The following is an 18,784-nucleotide window of genomic DNA, read 5'->3' on the forward strand; positions in this document are numbered from 1 at the left end:
GGTGTGGGGGATTTATTATGCCTTGATATTTTTTGCCTCTTTTTTCAGCATTCTAGCGGGAAACCAGGTCATGCTGGACCATCCGCTGAAAGACCAGCAGAAAGGGTCTCAGGTATGCTTTCTCTAAATGGAACTGGATTGGTTTTAGTGCTCTAAACAAAACTGAATTAGTTTGGGTGCCAAGTTAATTGAAACCCCAAGTTATGTTTATTTTGACTGTCATATGCTTTTGGGATATGTGAATGCTAATCACTAGCTAGGATATGGGTTAGAACATGCCTCTTAATTTAATTTAGAAAAGCTTGCGCTTTACATCAAAACCTTTAACTTTTTAGACTAGTAACTTTATACTTTGCCTTGCCCGGAATAATTTCTTTGCTGGTTATAGTATCATATACAAGTTTCTTGTTAGTATTTTTTTTCCACAATTTCTTGGGTGGTTACTTCTTGTTTTGCATTGCTCCAGTTGGAAAAGAGATCCGGGAAAGATTCTCAGGTGCAGTTGAAGCATTTTCCACTAAAAGAGTCTCTAGCTCCAGTCAACATGATAATTCTAGAAACAAGGGCTTGGATAATGTAAGTCCCTACCTATATGTCACTAATCGCATTTTTCTATTAGAATCTAAGTTGTCACGCCATTTTGCATTTGAAATTCTGATTCCAAGTTTTGTTAGCTTGTGTTTTTCTGCAAGCAAAATCTCTATATCAAGGTTGATCTGTTGTCTGGTTTGATATAGATTATTGTGTTGCCACTGTAGAAGTCAGTTTTGAGAAGTTCTGGGCATTATTATAAAAGTTGATTTTGGAAAGTTTTGGACACTAAGGGAACTGGCACCTACCTTCTCTTCTGGGTTGTATGGATCCAGGCTGGAGACCCTTTGTATTGATTACGAAGTCAAATATAGCAGTTGATGCTGTCCATAAAAGATTACTTGTTTTGTTTCTCTTGTTGTGGATTTACTTCGTGCTTCGAAATGTCTCTCATACCCATGTAGCAGCATGGGGTTTAATTCTAAAAGTTCTAAATATAAGTAATTGCAGTTGAGGTCCTTACTTTCCACTGCTGAACAAAAATAGAAGCAACAGAAAAGAGAGCCTGTTTTTTCTACTAGAATTTTCTCCACAAATCCTTTTATTTTCATTTAGCTGTGCACTGAGTTCTTTTGCTTGTATTTAACATCCTTATCAAGACCTTTTCATTTCAGCCACCTGAGCCAGAAAAAGGGCGCAATTCTTCTCGTTATGGCAGCAACTCAAGAAAAGCTGTTAACTCAAATGGCAGACCAAGTTCATCTGGAGAACCTGCTGAAGGTCGCTCTGGCAGATTACTCTCAAGTGGTGGCCGTCTGACTTCAGCTCAAAGAATTCAACCAGGTTATGATCTCAAATCATCCCAGACACGTCCTGCAGCTGCTAGAGGCACTCATGAGGACACTTTCCGGAGCTTTGAGTTCCTCTCAATCAGGAAGTGACGCAGGGTTGATTAAGAAAATAATATGCCCACATATCTAATAGATACATGAATTTATAATCCCTCGTGTATGGGAAATTATCAGATGATTACCGCAATGAGAGACCACCGTCAAATGTTGATAGAACATTTCCTGTCTTTTTTACCTTTCTTCGTTCATCCTTGCCCCTTGAAATGTTTCTGACGGTTGCAACATGTTTTAGACGCATCCGAGAAGAAACAAATGTATCAGAATTCTCTTACATAATATGGTACTTGAGTTGTACTAATACTCCGTTTCTTTACGCATTCTCTACTTTTTTTGTCATTTCTTTTAACTATGGATGCCCGGATTGTCTGGATTGGTTTTGTGCATCTTAACTAATTTTTCAAGATTTTAAAATTAATGATAATGTAGATTTTTAGTAGTTCTGAAGTTGTTATATTCTGGAAAATAAATCTGAAAACTAACTAAATGAACTATACCTTCTGAACTTGCCTTTTACCTGTCTCATTCCCGCTCATTCCACACTTTCTGTCATCAAATGAGCTGGATTCCACGCATTCTGCCTTATAATATCATGTTCAAATGTTTGTGCAAGAAATTGTTTATATCATAAGGTCAATTTACACTATTTCAGTTGCATCCTGAAAAGCCAGTGGCTCTCTATTGCAGTGTTGTGATGTTCTGCAACACTCCTTTCATTAGTTTTGCTTCCGAATTTTTATGAATACAGTTGTAGTTGCGGGGAAAAGATATCAGCTTTAAAACAAGTTGTAAATTATAGTTTTTTCCTAACTAGAGTTTAAATAGTTAGGATTGAATTTATGGTTGGGGCCAAAACGCAACCCTGGCCCCTTAATTGTACGGTGCTATTATAACAACGCGGAGTGGTATTATTAACACATTACGAACTCGTACCCGAGATTAATCCAATTAAATACTTCTGTAAAATTGTTAGAACAAGTGAACAAATGAGTAACATTATGGTAAAACATGGATTTTGAAGAGAGTATATGTACGCAGCCCCAAGAAGAATCAAACACAAGCGAAGCTCAGAGCATCCAGTAGGATGAACTGTCTGTGGGTCATCTTAAGGGTTTCTCAGAGCTGCCAATCGTTTATCTAGCTCGTCAATGCCAGAACTGCAAGGGGTAAAACAGAATATAAGCAAACATTAGAGAGAGAAAACTGAATTTTTGGTTTCCTTTTTATTTGTCTTTTTGGGGAATGTTTAATCCCATTAGCAAAAACTGCAAAGCTAAAGCCCGTCATTCCCCAAGATCAAAGGTCCGAATCATGCCTTATGAATTGATTAAAAAGGTCCGATTCAGTGAGAGTATGAGGTGACAGCTTGGCTTAAAAGCCACGGGTGAATTGGTTTTATATATAAATATTTTTCTTGTTTGATAGCAAAATTCAGAAACAGAAACATACCTGCTGGCATCCTCTCTGTTCTTCCCTGCAATTTTACCTTTTGGTGCTGCTGACAACTGCCAAATTCAGTTCAGGTTAGCATTTTGAAGAGGAAAATAAACTGAAAACGACAGTTGTACAATGAATTGCTACTAACACCAACCTGTGAGGCAACATCAACGCCAATTTCATCCAGCACCTAAAAGAAAAATCAAAAAGGAAAAATGTCATGAGTTCCTACTTGTTTTTAAGGCCAGCAGATTCTAAGTGGATTCATAAAGAATGATTTGCTATAGGTAGGGGGGTGTTCACTCTATAGGATCTTCTGCTTCTCAGCTATCCAGTTATATAACCAGAAAAAAGAAATTCAATACTTGATGGCTTACAATAATCCAGTCATAAAGAACTTCTAGACTCCTAACTTATTTGGAGATCTCCATATTACATCCATGATTACTAGATCGATCAACATATCATAAAACCCCAATGGTTTTCACTTTACACAAAGTTTCACATTAAGTAGTCTTCGAGTCTATTGATAAAAGAATGTGAGCAAATGAACTACCTGATTTGTCAGCTCTTCAGTCTCCTCCTCAGCTTCATCACTATCTACGGCATCATCTATGGCATCTGACATCATTTCAGTCTGCGAGGGGAAGTAAAAATGAGCACCACTGAGGAGAGAGAAGAATGGCAAACATGAACTTCCTATCATGGTATATTATTTTGAACTAAAAGCATGATCTTACAGTCATATCCATCTGTGCTGACTGCTTCTGAAACTCTCTTATAACCTTCATTTGCTTTGCAGGCGCCATTTGCTGCAGTTAAATCATAATAGTCATCAGGATTGCCCCAAAACAAAGTAAAAAATGCAAATTTCTAAGTTCTAATTTGTGTAGCAATGAAATAAAAATTGAGTTAAAAGAAATTGTATACTGTTCTTATCACAGCTGCTTTCAAATTAAAGCTCATTATCAGTGTTCAGCCTTGCATCTTAAAATATGTTGATACTAATCTAACATTTGATCAATACAAAGCCCTTACATATATTATGAGTCTATGACTAACCTTATTCACAGCTTCCATTGCCTTATTGGCACCTTTTAAACCAACAGCAACTGAAGACTGGGCATGCATTGCCTGGTGAAGCAGATAAACATTGTTAAGAACACATTGCACATGCACTAAAAAGAGCAATCCACCCATTTTGCCTCAGTAAGGAAAAAAGGACATGGTTTCACAGCTTTACCTGTGTATGAGTTGCTATGCCTCTCATTTGAGCTCGACTACCTTGTAAATTAGCTATTTGCTGTCTGAGCCTGATTAGCTGCCGGGCTAGAATTTTAGTAGCTGCCTACAAAATGCATTGTCCAGATTAAAAAAAAAAACAATCAGAGAAGAATTGAAAAGGATTAACTAGGAGGCTGTTTGAAGGCAATGACACTTGTCAACAAGCTTCATATCTTTTGAAAATTTTGCTAAAATGATCCCTGCTGAATGCAGAGCACTGCATTAAATACTACTTGAACTCATAATGGACATCTAGCTCCTAAGTAGAAGAACATGACGTTCAGTATTCATTATTCAAGAAATAGGAATGAATATTGTTATGGAAAAGTTACAGAACACAGCAACTTAAGTCTTCTTGCAGCAAGGATAATCTATATTAAAGCAAGATACCTCATTTCCAGTCTTAGCTGTTCGTTTTATCTCCGCAACAAGCTTCTTTTCCTGAAGAGATGACAAATATGTTAGATCTAATCTAACAGCAAAACTGTAAAAAGAAATCATCATTCTACAACATTTACTTACTTCTAGCTGCAGCGCTCCGATTTCCTTCTCTAAACCTGAATCAAGGTGAAAGCCAGAAAAAACAATAACATGAGATTCGAAAAAGTTTCCCGCCTTGTAATCTAACAGGATGATAACCAGAAGATAGTTTAATTCTCCCTCCATAATTACATCTTGGGATTCGATGACATGGAGAAAGTAAAATGACAGTGCCGGCCCCAAAATACCATTTAAGACCCTGTGCTCTTGGCAGTCCAAAAAGGATCCCAAAATCAAGAGCTTTACAAAATTGTCTTCCATGTTTTTCAGACTTATGTGATCATTCAATAGGTTAAGACAAGTAAAGGCAAGAACTTGATGGGTCCATAAATTTGATGCACTTGTACCACAGAAGCTCTAGTCTGTCTCTAACATAGCAACCATATGAGGAAACTGCATCATTCTATTTGCTTTATTTTTTATTTGAGAAGATCTCGTCTTTGCATGATGGCACAGTAAGTTGCAATGAAGTTTACATCATATATAAGTTCCCACCATTTCCTCCACCCTCGACCATCATTACTGACAATCATTCAACTTCCCAGAGGAGGACCTACCCTGAAGTAACTTTCTGGGTTACCCGAAACAAAAATCCAATGTCATCCCTTGGCTTTCAACAACTAACAGGCCGACCCATTTCACTTCATAATCCAAATAATAGAAGGTGGTACCAGGTTCTTGAATCTAAACACCCTGGCTAACAGTTCAGCAAATGGAAACACGACCCATTTGAGCTTCTTTAGTTATCTCACTAAGTTCCATTTCCATACAAACCACCATAACGAACCAAATCACATGTCCCTTCTTTTCTACTCGAAAAAACTCAAAACCAAAACCAAAAAGAAAAGGAAAATACAAGTAAATTCAGTGCTATATGATAGGATTTCTTAAGAGTTTGATCACCCTTTGCATTTAATCTGGTTTTGAATTCGAAAGCTGAAAGTAAACTTGGCTAGAAGTAGAAAATAGCAGTGCAAATACCTCTAGTAGAATTTTTCATTTCTCTCTTACTGTCTCGAAGAGCCTCTGCGCAACCAAAAAAGAAATTCACAATTTAACCCAGGGAAAAAAATCAAAGCAGAGCTGCATCAATTCCACATCTCAGAAAGGAAAGAAAAAAAAACAGGTCAACTCAAAAAAACTAAGACGCTGGTGAGATAAATTGGATGGCTTTATCAATCAAAGAAGAGCAACAAATTCGAGCGACTGCACGGATATAACAGACAGAGATGATCAAGCAAGCAGTCATGGAATTGATGGAACAGAGAGGGGGGGCATGGTCGAACCTTTAGGATTTGGTTTCTTGTTGAAAAGGTTCATTTTTATTATTATTGACTGAAAAAAACAGAGGATTTTGATTTCTAAACAACGTTGTTTGCTGAGGAGATAAGCTGAGAAACAGATACGGAGAGGACAGGTACTGTTTGGGTCGGAGAGAAAGCGCATGAAATTTTGCGCTTTTTTTCTCCTTCCTTATTCTATTTATCTACTAAAATATACGTTAGTGATGAGGGGCTGGACTGTAAATATGTCAGTATGTAATTATCTTCTCGAGATTTTTATTTTTTTTTATATTTTGACTCTTCTTTGGAATTGGAGGGTAAACGACAACACCTCCTTCCCTGTAGGTTCCTTTCTTTGTATTGCGTGTCTCGGACAGGGTTCTGAAACTTATACCTAGTTCACAGCTTGAGCTGATTAATTTAATTTATAAGTTGATTTGTTGCTATTTTTATTTAAAATAATATTATTTTAAATAAAAAATTAAAATAATTAAATTAATATTATTTATTAAAATATGATTAGAGTTTGTTTGAGTTTTTACTACATTACGAGGACATGTTGACTTTTCAAGCACTTGGATTTGCCAATGCCAATTACATGTCCATTTTTAAATGAAACTCAGCCTCGTCCAAGGCAAGGTCTTTAGGTTCATCCATGAAGTCGAGTCTTGTTTAAAAACAATATATTGAACTTATAGTTGTCTGGCTTAAAAAGAGATACAATTCACTAAAATATTGGATCAATTCATGAGTTACGGCATCAATTCATGTCAGTATATTTATCTAAACAACTTTTTTTGTTTTTAATTTTTTTTTTTCAATTTACTAAGCTTAACTTTGATCAAATATATTTTATTTATATATTTTATTAATTAAGATTGCTAATGATAGGTGTAGCTTAGTTGATTAAATTTTTAGTTTGTTTTGCAAAAATTACTAGTTTAAGTAGCATATATTTTAAGGTTATTAGAGATTTGTATAATTATTAACTTTAAAATTTTTAAAAATTAATTAAAATATATATAAACTAAATAATTTCACACGGTTAAAAAAAACAACAACAAAGATTGCTACTCTGCATGGTTTCCATTTATATATTTTATGTACATCATTAACTCATGTACAAGTGAAATAAATTTTCAAAGTCAGTCAATAAGATCGTCATTTGAAAGATAATTAAACAACTCCATTGATGACTCTTAGGCTCGTGTGTATTTTCTATTTTGAAAATCTTACGAGGAAAAAGTACTTGAATCATGTTAAATATCAGAGATTTCAAGATAAAAGGAGTATAATTGGATCTGAAATTTTAAATTGAACGAGTCTTTTGTGTATTCGCTGAACCACTTCCTTTGAGTATTATATATTTTTTCAAACCAAAGGGTATTTGCTTGGTATGTATATTCTCTTCTACTCTGACATTGTTTGAACTGGTATTTATTATGCATCCTTCGCAATTGTTCAATTGAGTGTTTTTTTTTTTTTTGCACTGCAGCTTATTTTTTCAAAGTATTTTTTAAATTATTTTTTATCTAAAAATATCAAAATAATATTTTTTTAGGTTTTGTTGTGTTAATATAAAAAATAAAATAAGATTTGTTGAAAAAAATTATTTCAATACAATTTTAATTTAAACACTCTATATACACATTGAATAGATGGTATCTTGTGCTTCTCACGTGCAGCATACATCGCTAAGAAAATGAAAGAGATCAACTGGTCATGGAGCAATGGCAGAGAATCGTCTTAGTTGTTATGTTAAAAAAAACAAACCCAATTGAATTTTACTAGGTTTTCGCATGATATTGGTGTGTTTGATAAACTTTTTGAATTGTCATTTTATTTATTATTATTTTCAGTACTTTATTGCTTGCGGTGCAGATCATGCTGCTTTTATAGGGCATGGTTGTTTCTTTATTTTAAAAATATTTTTTAAAAAATAAGATTTTTTTATTTTTTATTTAAATAAATTATTTTTATGTTTTTATTTTTTTGTATACTAGTATTAAAAATAATTTTTAAAAAATATATTTTAATATATTTTTAAATAAAAAATACTTTAAAAAACATTCATTGTCATAATACCTAACGAGATTGAAAACCCAAACACAATACTAAGCTGGATCATTGATTTATGATGTGATATGGGCCAAGTTGATTTAAATTTTTATTAAACATAAAAAAAACATTGAAACACTACTAATGTTTTCTTAGTGAAAAAAACTATGTAAAAGTTGATTTAATATAATTTGGTTGACTTTGTGGATCTAAAAGCAAGTAAAGTGACCTATAAAAATGATGGGTTATAAAACCATAATAATTTTATATAAAGCAAATTAAGACAGCTTATGAAGCCTGATTTTCAGTTGATATGATATTAAATAATGATTTAAGAAATTTTTTAAAAAATAACTGGAGTTAGCCTATAAAATTCACTATCCAGGTTTAAAAACAAAATCAATTAAATAAAGAATATAAACAATGATCCGCATCAACCCATCAAACTTGTGACTCGGGTCATCAGATCAAGAGAATCTTATAAAAAAAATTTTAAAAAAAAACATGATTTAACTCAAGCTAATATGTTAATTTGCAACTTTGATCGCGGGATCAAAATAATTCCATGAAAAACAAATTAAAATAAATTGTAAAGTTTAATTTATAATCGACCATGTCAGGTTAAATGATGATTTTTTTTAAAATGTTTAATTAAAAAATAAAACAAAGAATAAGTTAAGTCAACTTGAATTAACGCATTAAGCATTATTTTCAGGTCATATGATTGAGATAATTTAATAAAAAAAATAAACCACAAAACTTAATTTTCATTCAAACACAATATTAAATGAAAAACTTAAAAAAAAAAAAAAAAAAAAAAATCGAGTAAATTAAATGGTAAAGGACTTGTGACTCTCATAATAAGTTCAAGATAACCTATTAGAAATAATAATAATAAAAAAAACTCAATTTAATCAGAATTAAAATGTAAAAACCTTGACCTCAATTATAAAACCAAGATATCTTCGTAGAACGCAAATCAAAACAAACCATGAAACTCAATATTTAATAAACTAAGTATTGAATGATAATTTTTTTTTTTTTTGAAAAAACAATACAAAAAAACACCCTGAATTAACTTGATGTAACTTATTAAGCACTATTATCGGGTTATGAAACAAGAATAATCTAGTATACAAAAAGCAAAAAAAACAAATTACAAATTTTAATTCTCAATCAACCAAAGATTAAATGATGAAATTAAAAAAAATTAACCAAGAAAAAAAAAAAATCAACAATGTCAATCCATCATACTCGTGATCCAAGTCACAAAATTAAAATAACCCAATAAAAATAAATACCATGTTAAAAGGTTTTTTTTAATATATGAAAGCACTGATTCAATCTAGTATCAAATGATAAATTTGGAAAAAAACTAATTTAAAAATAAATTTTGAATCAATTAAATTAATCTGATAAATTTATATCCCGCATCATAAAAATAAGATAACTCAATAAAAAATAAATTTATCAATAAAAAATAAATTTAATAATAAAAAATAAAAAATATTAATAGTAAAAAAAATTATTCCAAACAATATTGCCCTGTACAGAAATTCACATTAAAACCCTAATCTCTTTGTTTTTTTAATAATAAATAAAAAGCGTTCTATGTTTTAACTGCATTCGTTCCGGATCATGATTTTTAACCTTTTTTCTGGTCAAAATCCATGGTTTTGAATGCTAGGAACCAGTGGAACAAGATCCAACGAGTAAATTTTATGGTTGAAAAATACGTTGAGTGCTTTGTTTTTGTTTTTTTTAATTAATGAAATTTACCGTTAAGTATTTTAAATAAATTGAGAAATTATCACATGTAATTTAGTACATTACTCTCTTTCCCATCATGATAAATATCATGTTTGCTTTAAAAAAATAGTCTTTTAATTTTCCAGTTTCTTCCTTCTCTGTTAAATACATTTTTCATAAAACACAAAGTTTCTTGTTTTTCCAGCGAAGAATTTTAAAAAATATATATTTTTTTATATATTTTCATCTTTAAAATTGAAGAAATCATGGTGAAAAATCTCGAACAGCATCACTTTCACCTGATGAACACATTTTCTTTAGTTTTTTTATTTTTCTAAAAATTCTAAAATTTTCCACTAAATAAATAAAACTAAAAAAAAAAATGCACCCGCTCACCATTGCAGAGACGTCAAAAAAACCCATCATCGAACCCTAAGAAAATCCAGAAAAAAATAAAAAAGAAAAGGCGCATCCACTCATCTGTACGACGCATGTCCTTAACGAGAAAATATCAAGACAGAAAAAAGCTCCTCCACGTGAAGTTAAAGTTAATACATAACGGACCGTATAAAAATACGTATAAAAATTCATACAAATCAGGTTGTCGGCCAGCTAGACAGCCAATGTCGCTGAACAAGAAGCTTGAATTGAACAAAATCTCTTGTTCATGTTTGTTAAACTCAGCCTGATTGACGGTTCGATCAGGAAAATCTGAGACATGAACCGGATTAAATTTTTTAGTTGATTCAAATAAGAATTAATCCGGTAAAATCTTACTGACTTGGCTAAATTTTTAATAATTTAATTAACTCGGTGATAAAAATCAATTATTTTTTAAAAGAGGGAAATAATACTGTTCTATTAAAAACGATTGGCCTTGCTGATTGATTCAGTGACTCGTAGATTATCCAATAACTCAATGACTCAGCCCTTTTCCGGGGTCGGGTCTCACAAGTATGTTTGCTGGGTAGAAGAAAGAGAGAAACTCTCGGACTTCTGTTCCTGTACGGCATCTCTCCTGGGCGGTTTCTGTTACTTCGAAACTCGCCCCCTTCTCGCTCTCGCTCACCTCCTCCCCCCTCCCCCCACCCTCTCCCCTTCAACTGCACTCCCTCCCGCCCTCTCTCTCGTCTCTTCGTAACAAACTGCAATCACATCGCTCTTCCCGCCTCTTGAACAATTTCAACCATCCATCTCCAATCGAATTTCACTATCGATCTTCGAATTCTGAAGCTTATTTTTGAGGAATTAGGGTTTGGTTGTGGAAGAAGCGATGGATATTGATAGAGTAGTAGGAGAAGAAGTTTGTTGTTTGGACACTGGACTGCTACAGCTACCAGAAGTTTCTTCTTCTGTGCTTAAAGAAAATCCTCAACTTGCCGAGGACCTGTTCTCTCAGTGGATTTCGCTTTCTGACACCTCTCGACTGGTACTGCTACTTTTCTTTTTTTCTTTTTCTATAATTACTGTCATTTAATTATTCAATTATATAAATTTGCAAGTCGTAGTGTGAAATCGGTTTGAGGTTCTTTGATGACGATGCCATGGTTTTTATCCTTTTTAATGTTATTATGGCGTAATTTACTACTGTTCTGATTTTTTTTTCTTTTTTTTTCGATAATAGCATCCATCTTTTGTCTACCTATAGGTAGAGAGAAGCCCACCGTGTCTCCTCTTTCTCTACCATTAGGTAGAAGCCCACTGTGTCCTATCTCTATTATAGATATCCAGGCTTGAAGATGGGACACCTTACGTGGTGGAATTGGGTGGTTACCGATTTCCTTTTTAGTTTATTGCACATGTAATGTTATCGAATCTATGTTTGCTATCGTGGGACTTGATTTATGATGATTCATATCTGGTTGATTGGATTTTTTTTTTAATATTACTTGCTTTGAGGCCCATATATGGAATTGTTTTGCCTGTTCTTGACTAACTCTTTTAATGCGAGTGCAGGTGAAAACTTTGATTGATGATGCAAAAGCTGGCAATCCCATCAACATCCCTGGTAGCTCTACTAATGCGAGTGCTGGTGGGGTCAATTCATTGCCTTCTATGTTTCCTGCTGGTAGTGCACCTCCAGTTTCACCAAGAAGTTCATCTGGTTCTCCATGCACGTCTAAGCAGAAAACTAGTCCTTCTTCTCTAGGTTCCCCGTTAAAATTAGTCAGGGAACCTGTACGGGAAGTTATACCTCAGGTCTCGTTTACTTCTGTCAGGTTTTTTTGTAAGATACTGTCATAATTGAGGTTGACTTGTTAATTGGAAATTCTTATCTTCTTGTGTGCTCAAGGCTGGAGTACTTATGCATTCATTTGCTTGCAGTTTTATTTTCAAAATGGTCGTCCAGCAGCAAGTGAACTCAAAGAAAATTGTCTTTCTAGAATTAATCATCTTTTCAGAAATGATCTGGATGGGCTACTCATTGATGGTTAGAACCATAACCAATTCATAACTCATCCTTTCACTCTAAGCACAATCTTTTCTTTTTATCTTATGGGGGAAAGAATACCTTCATTTTATTGCTGAAGGCTCTTTGTTTTTCTTTCCATCCCTTGTTGTGCCAAGACAGAGGGAAAGAGAAGATACACATTAACTTCAAAGCAATTAATCTTTATGCTTTTGTAGTGCAGAATTTAAACCTGTTACAAAGATAGTTTGCAAGTTACCATCCTTCTTCTCCTATGCGCTTTTCACAAAGATTGATGTTGACTGCACTGGGATAGTGACCAGGTAGGTGCTTCTGCTCTGTTCCTAAATATTTTATTTTTGACCAGAAGAAGTTTAAACTTTTAGGATCTTGCCCCCAGCCTTTCTCCTTACAAAACTTTTTAGCTTGTTAATTATTTTGCAATTCTCGAACATGCTATTTTTTCTTTCCTGTGTATAAATGCATTTTGTGCCCAGTTTACATCACCAATGGAAGTTTAGCTTCCGCTTAATCTTCATAGATGCCATGTTTATCGGTTGCTGTATTTTGGGAGGGATTAATGACTTGTTTCTCAAGTATTAACCCACCCCATTATTTCATAGTGATTGGTGCTGGGTGCATTGACTCTTCTGAATATATGTTTTATCGGGTCCTTACTCATGTTGTTTGTTCGTAGGGATGCGTTTGTCAAATACTGGGTGGATAGCAACATGCTAACATTGGACGTAGCAACTCAAATATTCAATATTCTAAAACAGCCAGACTGCAAATACCTTACTCAGGTTCATTATGCGATCCTATTGTTTTCTATGCATTTGTTGAACATATTGAATTTGGCTTCCTGGTAGCTCCTGTATTCAAACAATAATTTTTCTTGGACTAATTATCATTTTTACTTTGACCATATCAGTCTGATTTCAAACCTATTCTTCGAGAACTTTTGGCAACTCATTCAGGGTTGGAATTCTTACAGAATACTCCTGAATTTCAAGAAAGATATGGTAAGCACTTCATTAATCAGTGTGTTATTTTAGCTTTTCAGCTAAGCATCACCAACATTTATTGTTGAGGTGTTGCTTAATTTTTGAAAAGGAAGCTTTGCCCTTGATTTCAGTGATTCCTTCCTCTTGCTTCATGCAATTATTTACTAAAACAATTTACAGGGGGGGGGGGGGGGGGTGATCATTTCAGAGTTCACCATATCTGTGGTATCTGTTGTCCATATCCTAATCTTGTTGACTATATCAAAGGTTTTAGTCAAAAAAGACGGAGCAGGTGTTATTGATTATAATCGTTGCGGTTATCGAAAGGGGAAAGGGAAAAGTTTCTTGTTTTACCTATGGAAGGAGCTTTTTGTTGCATGTTACCACAGGTTTTTTTAATGGTTTTCAGTTTTAAAAGAATGCTGGACCATTCAGATGTGCAAACAGTAATGATTTTGGACTTAGGGGACAAAATCAAATAATACCATACAAATATAAATAATTACAAACTGCAGTCCTAATCAATTATGATACTTGATTCTTATTATATCTTGATGAGGGATTTAGTTTGTGAGATTTGGCTGGAATTGATCGATTTATGGATATACAGTTATTTTTCCTTGATTTGTATGACAACATTTGGGATCGACTGAGACATAAATGAGTCAATGCCAAATAAGGGTTTATTGAGTCAGAAATGGCTGCACCTAACTGGCCATTTTATCTTACAGGCTTCCTTTTGGATGACTTTTATATACTCTCTCATCATTGTAACGCTTTTTTTCCCTCTCAAATTGTTGAAGTTTTCCATTTCTGCAACTGATATTGACCAATAAGAACACTTGTTGTAATGGCCCAGCTGAAACTGTCATATACAGAATATTTTACTACATCAATAGATCAGGAAATGGCTGTCTTACACTCCGGGAGCTGAAACGTGGAAATCTTATTGATGCAATGCACCATGCAGATGAAGAAGACGACATTAACAAAGTTATAAGGTCAGGGTGCCAGCAAACTCTTTAAATGATTTTTTTTTTTTTAAAATTAATAGGAATAGCTAGAAAATGGAATGTCATTTTCTTATCTCAATTTAATTAAACAGCAAGCCCTCAACATCCTTACTAGTGTATGCATTCAAGCATGTAAATCTCATTTTATAGGCATAAAAATAGTTTATAACCATTTTGATCTAAAACTCAACTCGCCAAGTCACCAAATGACATTCTACTGTTGTATTTCTATTTGAAAATTATGTCCTTATTATTAAGGTGTTTGACTCGTTTTCTTGGTTGATAAATGATAATATGGAAAGACTAGCATATGGGATTTACATGAATTGATTCTAATAATTATTATATGTGAGTTTACAACCATGTGCTGCCCTTTGTTTTAGGTACTTCTCTTATGAACATTTCTATGTAATATACTGCAAGTTTTGGGAGCTGGATACAGACCATGATTTCTTGATCGACAAGGAGAATCTTGTCAGATATGGTAATCATGCCCTTACCTACAGGATTGTTGATAGAATTTTTTCACAGGTTGGTTGGTGTCATATTGCTTCCTTCTCTGAAGCTTGATACAATTGAACTTTGACTTTTTTAGAGACATTTCTTCTAAATGAGGAGTAAATATTGTGTCCGTGCTTTAATTTCATCGTAGGTGCCAAGGAAGTTTACTAGCAATGTTGAAGGGAAGATGTGTTATGAAGATTTTGTTTACTTCATGCTCTCAGAGGAGGACAAATCATCTGAGCCCAGCCTTGAATACTGGTATTATCTGCTTTCTTTTCTTGGACTTTTACCTTTCATTTCATCGTTGGGAATGATTTGAATGACAAATGGGACGTGAAGTTTCTGCATACTTGACAACAAGGTGATTTTCTTGTGATAATTGTTTGTCTGTTCAGATCAAAATGGATACATAAACAAAAGAAATAAAATTTAGGGACTTGTTTATTAGGATACAGATATTGTGGGAGATGCATTTTTTGATGGACACCTTTTATTTTGTGTTGATGAACAATGGTAATTTTTGTTCAAAATGTCAAAAGTCAGCATTAAGCTCGGAAGAAATTATAAAAAGTTGGATCTAATTAGCCATTTCACTTGATCTGTTTGATGGAGATTGTCAATTTGAGTGATGTCCATAGTTTGAGTAACTATTTTCCAGCTAAATTTCTCTGTGCCGTGGGTGTAGGCTTATCCTTTTAGCACAATAATAATTTGTATAAATGACAAGACACATATTGACGACAGACATCTGTCCTGGGATTCACGTAATATTGAAAAAGTAGGTGCTTTTAAAAGAATGATATGGACAGGACTGGGAGAAAATGATTATCAACTTCTGACGTGTACACTTTGTTCAGTTAGGTGATGTTTGAATAACATTGCTACTTGTATCCTTCCATATTTCTTGAAGCATCTTGCTTGAGTTGCTTAATGTTAGTTCCAACTAACTCAATTCTTCAGAAATCTAATTTAAAAGTCAAGTGATTCAATCAGTAAAAAATTATATACCTCTCCTGCTGGCCAAAACATTTCCATGAACATATTTTTCGATCTAAAATCTAAGAATGCTAAACTGCTCTTATATATCTCCCACCCAATTTCCCTGCTAAATCTCATCTTGTGATTCTTAAACAAAGGGAAGTGGCAGTGTGTTTCGTCTCACCTCCATTCTAATAGTTGAATTAGGTGCGAGTATGATACTGATCCCTCAAAGATGAAGAACAGCCTCTTTCCCTCATTTGTTTTAGACCTGAGGGTGGGAAAAAAAAGCCCTTGTTCCAGGATAATAACCCTTACTTCAAACAGTGATGTAAAGAGCTCTATCTACAAGATGGGGATCATTATCCTTTATGGGTGCCTTGTTTGTACTGTGAACAAAGTGGACCAAGCCTATACTAAAGTGTGCATCCCTTCCACTCTCCTAAGTTCGTGTTTAGTTTGCAGTTAAAAAATTGAGGTTAAGTTTTGATAGATTAGGTGTTAATGGATGAAGTGTTAAGTGTGTAAAAAAGTGGTTAAAGGGTAGGTATTTAGGACTTCTGATAGGTGTGAAAATTATGTGTAAATGTGTGATCCAATAAATTTTAAATCAATATTTAAATTAAATATAATAAAAATATATATAACATGTTTATGCCATAAAGCGAAAAGGGAATCAAACAAATGGGTGAATTTGAAAAAAAAAAAAAATTGCACAAATCCCAAAAACAATTCTCCCAAACAAATGGGTGAATTTGAAAAAAAAATAAAATTGCACAAATCCCAAAAAAAATTCTCCCATAGCACCCCCCCCCACCTTCACCTAGGTCAACGCTTAACCTCCTTTTTGAGGTTTAGTGTTAAACCCTTAATTTTGCCTCAAAATGTACCAAACAAGGTTAAAATAGGTTTAACCCCTTTTAACATAAAACCAATCACAACCTATACGAGCCAATGATTTGAAAAGCTTCCTCTATTCAATTCTTGTACCAAGGCCTAACACACAAGTCCTGATTTGTTTTTCTTTGTGTCTGTGGAAGTGATCTATGCTTGTTTGTATGTGGCCTTGTTATCTTAGAAAAAGCTGCATCCACTGGCTTATGGAAGTCATCCATGTTACATCTCATCCACTCTCCTTAATGCTCAAGTGTATTGAAAGCTTCCTCTATTTAAATCTTGTGTCAGGGTCTACCTTGTTTTCTGATGCTCTATGTCTGTGGAAGTCATCTATGTTTGTATTGGCTGTCCTCTCTTATCTTGTTTAGTTTTATTTGCAGGTTCAAGTGCTTGGATTTAGATGGAAATGGTGTGTTGACACCCAATGAATTGCAATACTTCTATGAGGAGCAGCTTCACCGAATAGAATGCATGGCCCAGGAACCTGTGCTATTTGAGGATATCTTGTGTCAAATAGTTGACATGATTGCACCAGAGGTAAATACGTGTTTCTTTGGATATCTTGGAATCCTTGTCCTTTTGTGTTAGCTTACATTTCCTTTGACACTTTTTTGTTGCAGAGGGAAGATTATATCACACTGCGTGACTTGAAAGGATGCAAACTTTCAGGAAATGTTTTCAATATCCTTTTCAACCTCAATAAGTTTGTAGCTTTTGAAAGCCGTGATCCCTTTCTCATTCGCCAGGTACATTCAGCATTTTAATATTGCTCCCTTGCTTTTTAGCTTTTATATAATAATATATTGAGGATCCAATGATGCTGGTTTCATTATCATATGTTCACGGATCATAACGGCCTAATTGGCATTTTTTGGTGTGGGCAGGAGCGTGAGGAGCCAACTTTAACAGGGGGGGATCGCTTTGCACATAGAGAATATATCAGGCTTTCAATGGAAGAAGATGTTGAAGATGTCTCAAATGGAAGTGCAGAAGTTTGGGATGAATCATTTGAGGCTCCTTTTTAGGTTACTGAGGTAAGGTTGTGTTAGGAATGAGGTTGACTTCCCTCAAAAGAGAGATATGTAAAATTTTGCAGTGCCTTTATTTCAGTTGAGTTTTATACTTTGCCTGAAATTCTATCATTTTCAAATTTCAAAAAACAAATGGTAGTTCTGACTTTCCAATAAGAATTTTGAACTTCCCATATTGTAAAGGGAGAATCATTAAAATGTCAGCAGAGGCCCTAGGCTTCTTTTGAGGAATTTGCTGCTTTTTTTTGTTGTTGGAATTGTTTATTTCACCCGTTAATCTACCTACTACCAAATATATCTCAGATGTTTGTTATCTTTTTTATTTCTGCCAATAAATGTCTTTCCTTGCTAATTTGTTGGTGATGAACGATGTTTACAGAAATTTATATTTTTTGGATTTAAGAAATATTCCAACATTCCTTTTTTTAGATTATTCATATGTTGAACTCAATATTTCTAGTCCTTTGCGTGTTTGCAGTTACCCACAATATCTCTTGTTGCTTCTTTGGGTACGGAATGAAAATTTATTACTTGGACGTAATACTCCTCAGCGGAACTCATCAAAATCTGTTCTGTTGTTTTGACATGCTCCAACCGGCAACATAGCTGCCTTTGTGCAATAACGTCAACATTCACCCCCGAGTTCTACAGTGATTTCCAGGAATGCCAGATGCTTTATTGGGTGGGAGAGATGACTGTCATGCGGTGATTATTCATCACCCAGGTAACAAAAGTTCATATGATTGCTGTTTGGTGGCTATTTTGCTTCCAGGGAAGCAGCTCCATTTCTGGATGATTTTTCTCGAGCTTCTGTTATTTATGGAAAGGCAGCTGGTACGCTTGTCTTGTAAGCTTGTAACGGTATATTTTGTTGGTCAGATGCTCTCGTCGGTCCACTCTCTTTTCTGTTTGGCACTCGTAATATGTTCTTTAATTGGATTCGTGAAGAGGGACACAAAAATTCCGTTGAGAGAGTAGGTTGTCCACCGTGTTTTAGCAGTTTTTGGGCGGGTGGGTGGGTGGGAGGTGTGCAAATATATAAGCCCACCCGTAGCTCTGAAACAAAGAGCATTCTTGTTCATTACTGTTCTCTGGAAGCAAAAAAATTGTTTACAATGCCAAGGGCTGCCTATGTTGTGATGTTCATAATCTGGCAA

At 34.2% G+C, this 18,784-nt stretch overlaps 3 protein-coding genes across 6 annotated transcripts in view; 2 read left to right on the forward strand and 1 right to left on the reverse strand.

Annotated features, from left to right (window-relative positions):
* The window catches only part of LOC105128742 (casein kinase I-like), a 6,724-nt gene extending 4,969 nt beyond the window's left edge, over nt 1-1,755 (forward strand). Inside the window, exons 12-14 of one of the 2 annotated variants that reach the window (XM_011030539.1) lie at nt 49-112; nt 467-576; nt 1,191-1,755. In XM_011030539.1, the coding sequence (XP_011028841.1) occupies nt 49-112; nt 467-576; nt 1,191-1,472 (456 nt within the window). In that variant the 3' untranslated portion in view covers nt 1,473-1,755. The remainder of the gene's footprint in view (nt 1-48; nt 113-466; nt 577-1,190) is intronic. The other variant, XM_011030540.1, reaches the window with a different exon arrangement.
* Nucleotides 1,756-2,326: 571 nt separating this feature from the next.
* On the reverse strand, nt 2,327-6,174 carry LOC105128743 (vacuolar protein sorting-associated protein 2 homolog 3-like). The gene is made up of 11 exons (XM_011030542.1): nt 5,987-6,174; nt 5,682-5,726; nt 4,683-4,717; nt 4,551-4,601; nt 4,120-4,224; nt 3,939-4,010; nt 3,617-3,688; nt 3,433-3,513; nt 3,031-3,066; nt 2,889-2,944; nt 2,327-2,596 (listed from the first exon to the last, which is right to left on the reverse strand). The coding sequence occupies exons 1-11, from the start codon at nt 6,144-6,146 to the stop codon at nt 2,545-2,547; spliced, it is 765 nt and encodes a 254-aa protein (XP_011028844.1). The 5' UTR covers nt 6,147-6,174; the 3' UTR covers nt 2,327-2,544.
* A 4,532-nt stretch (nt 6,175-10,706) lies between these two features.
* On the forward strand, nt 10,707-18,757 carry LOC105128744 (serine/threonine protein phosphatase 2A regulatory subunit B''alpha-like). Of its 3 annotated transcripts, none has more exons than XM_011030544.1 (13): nt 10,707-11,219; nt 11,747-11,989; nt 12,116-12,221; nt 12,424-12,523; nt 12,898-13,003; nt 13,132-13,222; nt 14,064-14,205; nt 14,601-14,748; nt 14,870-14,979; nt 16,977-17,133; nt 17,217-17,342; nt 17,481-17,630; nt 18,088-18,757. In XM_011030544.1, the coding sequence occupies exons 1-12, from the start codon at nt 11,064-11,066 to the stop codon at nt 17,619-17,621; spliced, it is 1,626 nt and encodes a 541-aa protein (XP_011028846.1). In that variant the 5' UTR covers nt 10,707-11,063; the 3' UTR covers nt 17,622-17,630; nt 18,088-18,757. The 3 variants fall into 3 exon arrangements, with proteins under 3 accessions (XP_011028846.1, XP_011028845.1, XP_011028847.1); XM_011030543.1 differs by having other exon boundaries at nt 10,708-11,219; nt 18,106-18,757; XM_011030545.1 differs by lacking the exon at nt 10,707-11,219 and adding an exon at nt 11,421-11,556 and having other exon boundaries at nt 18,106-18,757.
* Nucleotides 18,758-18,784: the final 27 nt, after the last annotated feature.

This window comes from Populus euphratica, unplaced genomic scaffold (genome assembly GCF_000495115.2).
Source record: "Populus euphratica unplaced genomic scaffold, PopEup_1.0 scaffold11.1, whole genome shotgun sequence".
Lineage (NCBI taxonomy): Eukaryota > Viridiplantae > Streptophyta > Magnoliopsida > Malpighiales > Salicaceae > Populus > Populus euphratica.

What these genes read in the sequence shown, in the direction of transcription:
- LOC105128743 (XM_011030542.1), bottom strand. Translation starts at nt 6,146, where the DNA reads ATGCGCTTTCTCTCCGACCCAAACAGTACCTGTCCTCTCCGTATCTGT. An exon ending in CAGCTAAGACTGGAAATGAG is followed by an intron (nt 4,225 to 4,550) that starts GTATCTTGCTTT and finishes TGCATTTTGTAG; the next exon opens with GCAGCTACTAAAATTCTAGC. An exon ending in GCGTTGATGTTGCCTCACAG is followed by an intron (nt 2,945 to 3,030) that starts GTTGGTGTTAGT and finishes TGAATTTGGCAG; the next exon opens with TTGTCAGCAGCACCAAAAGG.
- LOC105128744 (XM_011030544.1), top strand. Translation starts at nt 11,064, where the DNA reads ATGGATATTGATAGAGTAGTAGGAGAAGAAGTTTGTTGTTTGGACACT. An exon ending in TTTCTGACACCTCTCGACTG is followed by an intron (nt 11,220 to 11,746) that starts GTACTGCTACTT and finishes ATGCGAGTGCAG; the next exon opens with GTGAAAACTTTGATTGATGA. An exon ending in TTGATAGAATTTTTTCACAG is followed by an intron (nt 14,749 to 14,869) that starts GTTGGTTGGTGT and finishes ATTTCATCGTAG; the next exon opens with GTGCCAAGGAAGTTTACTAG.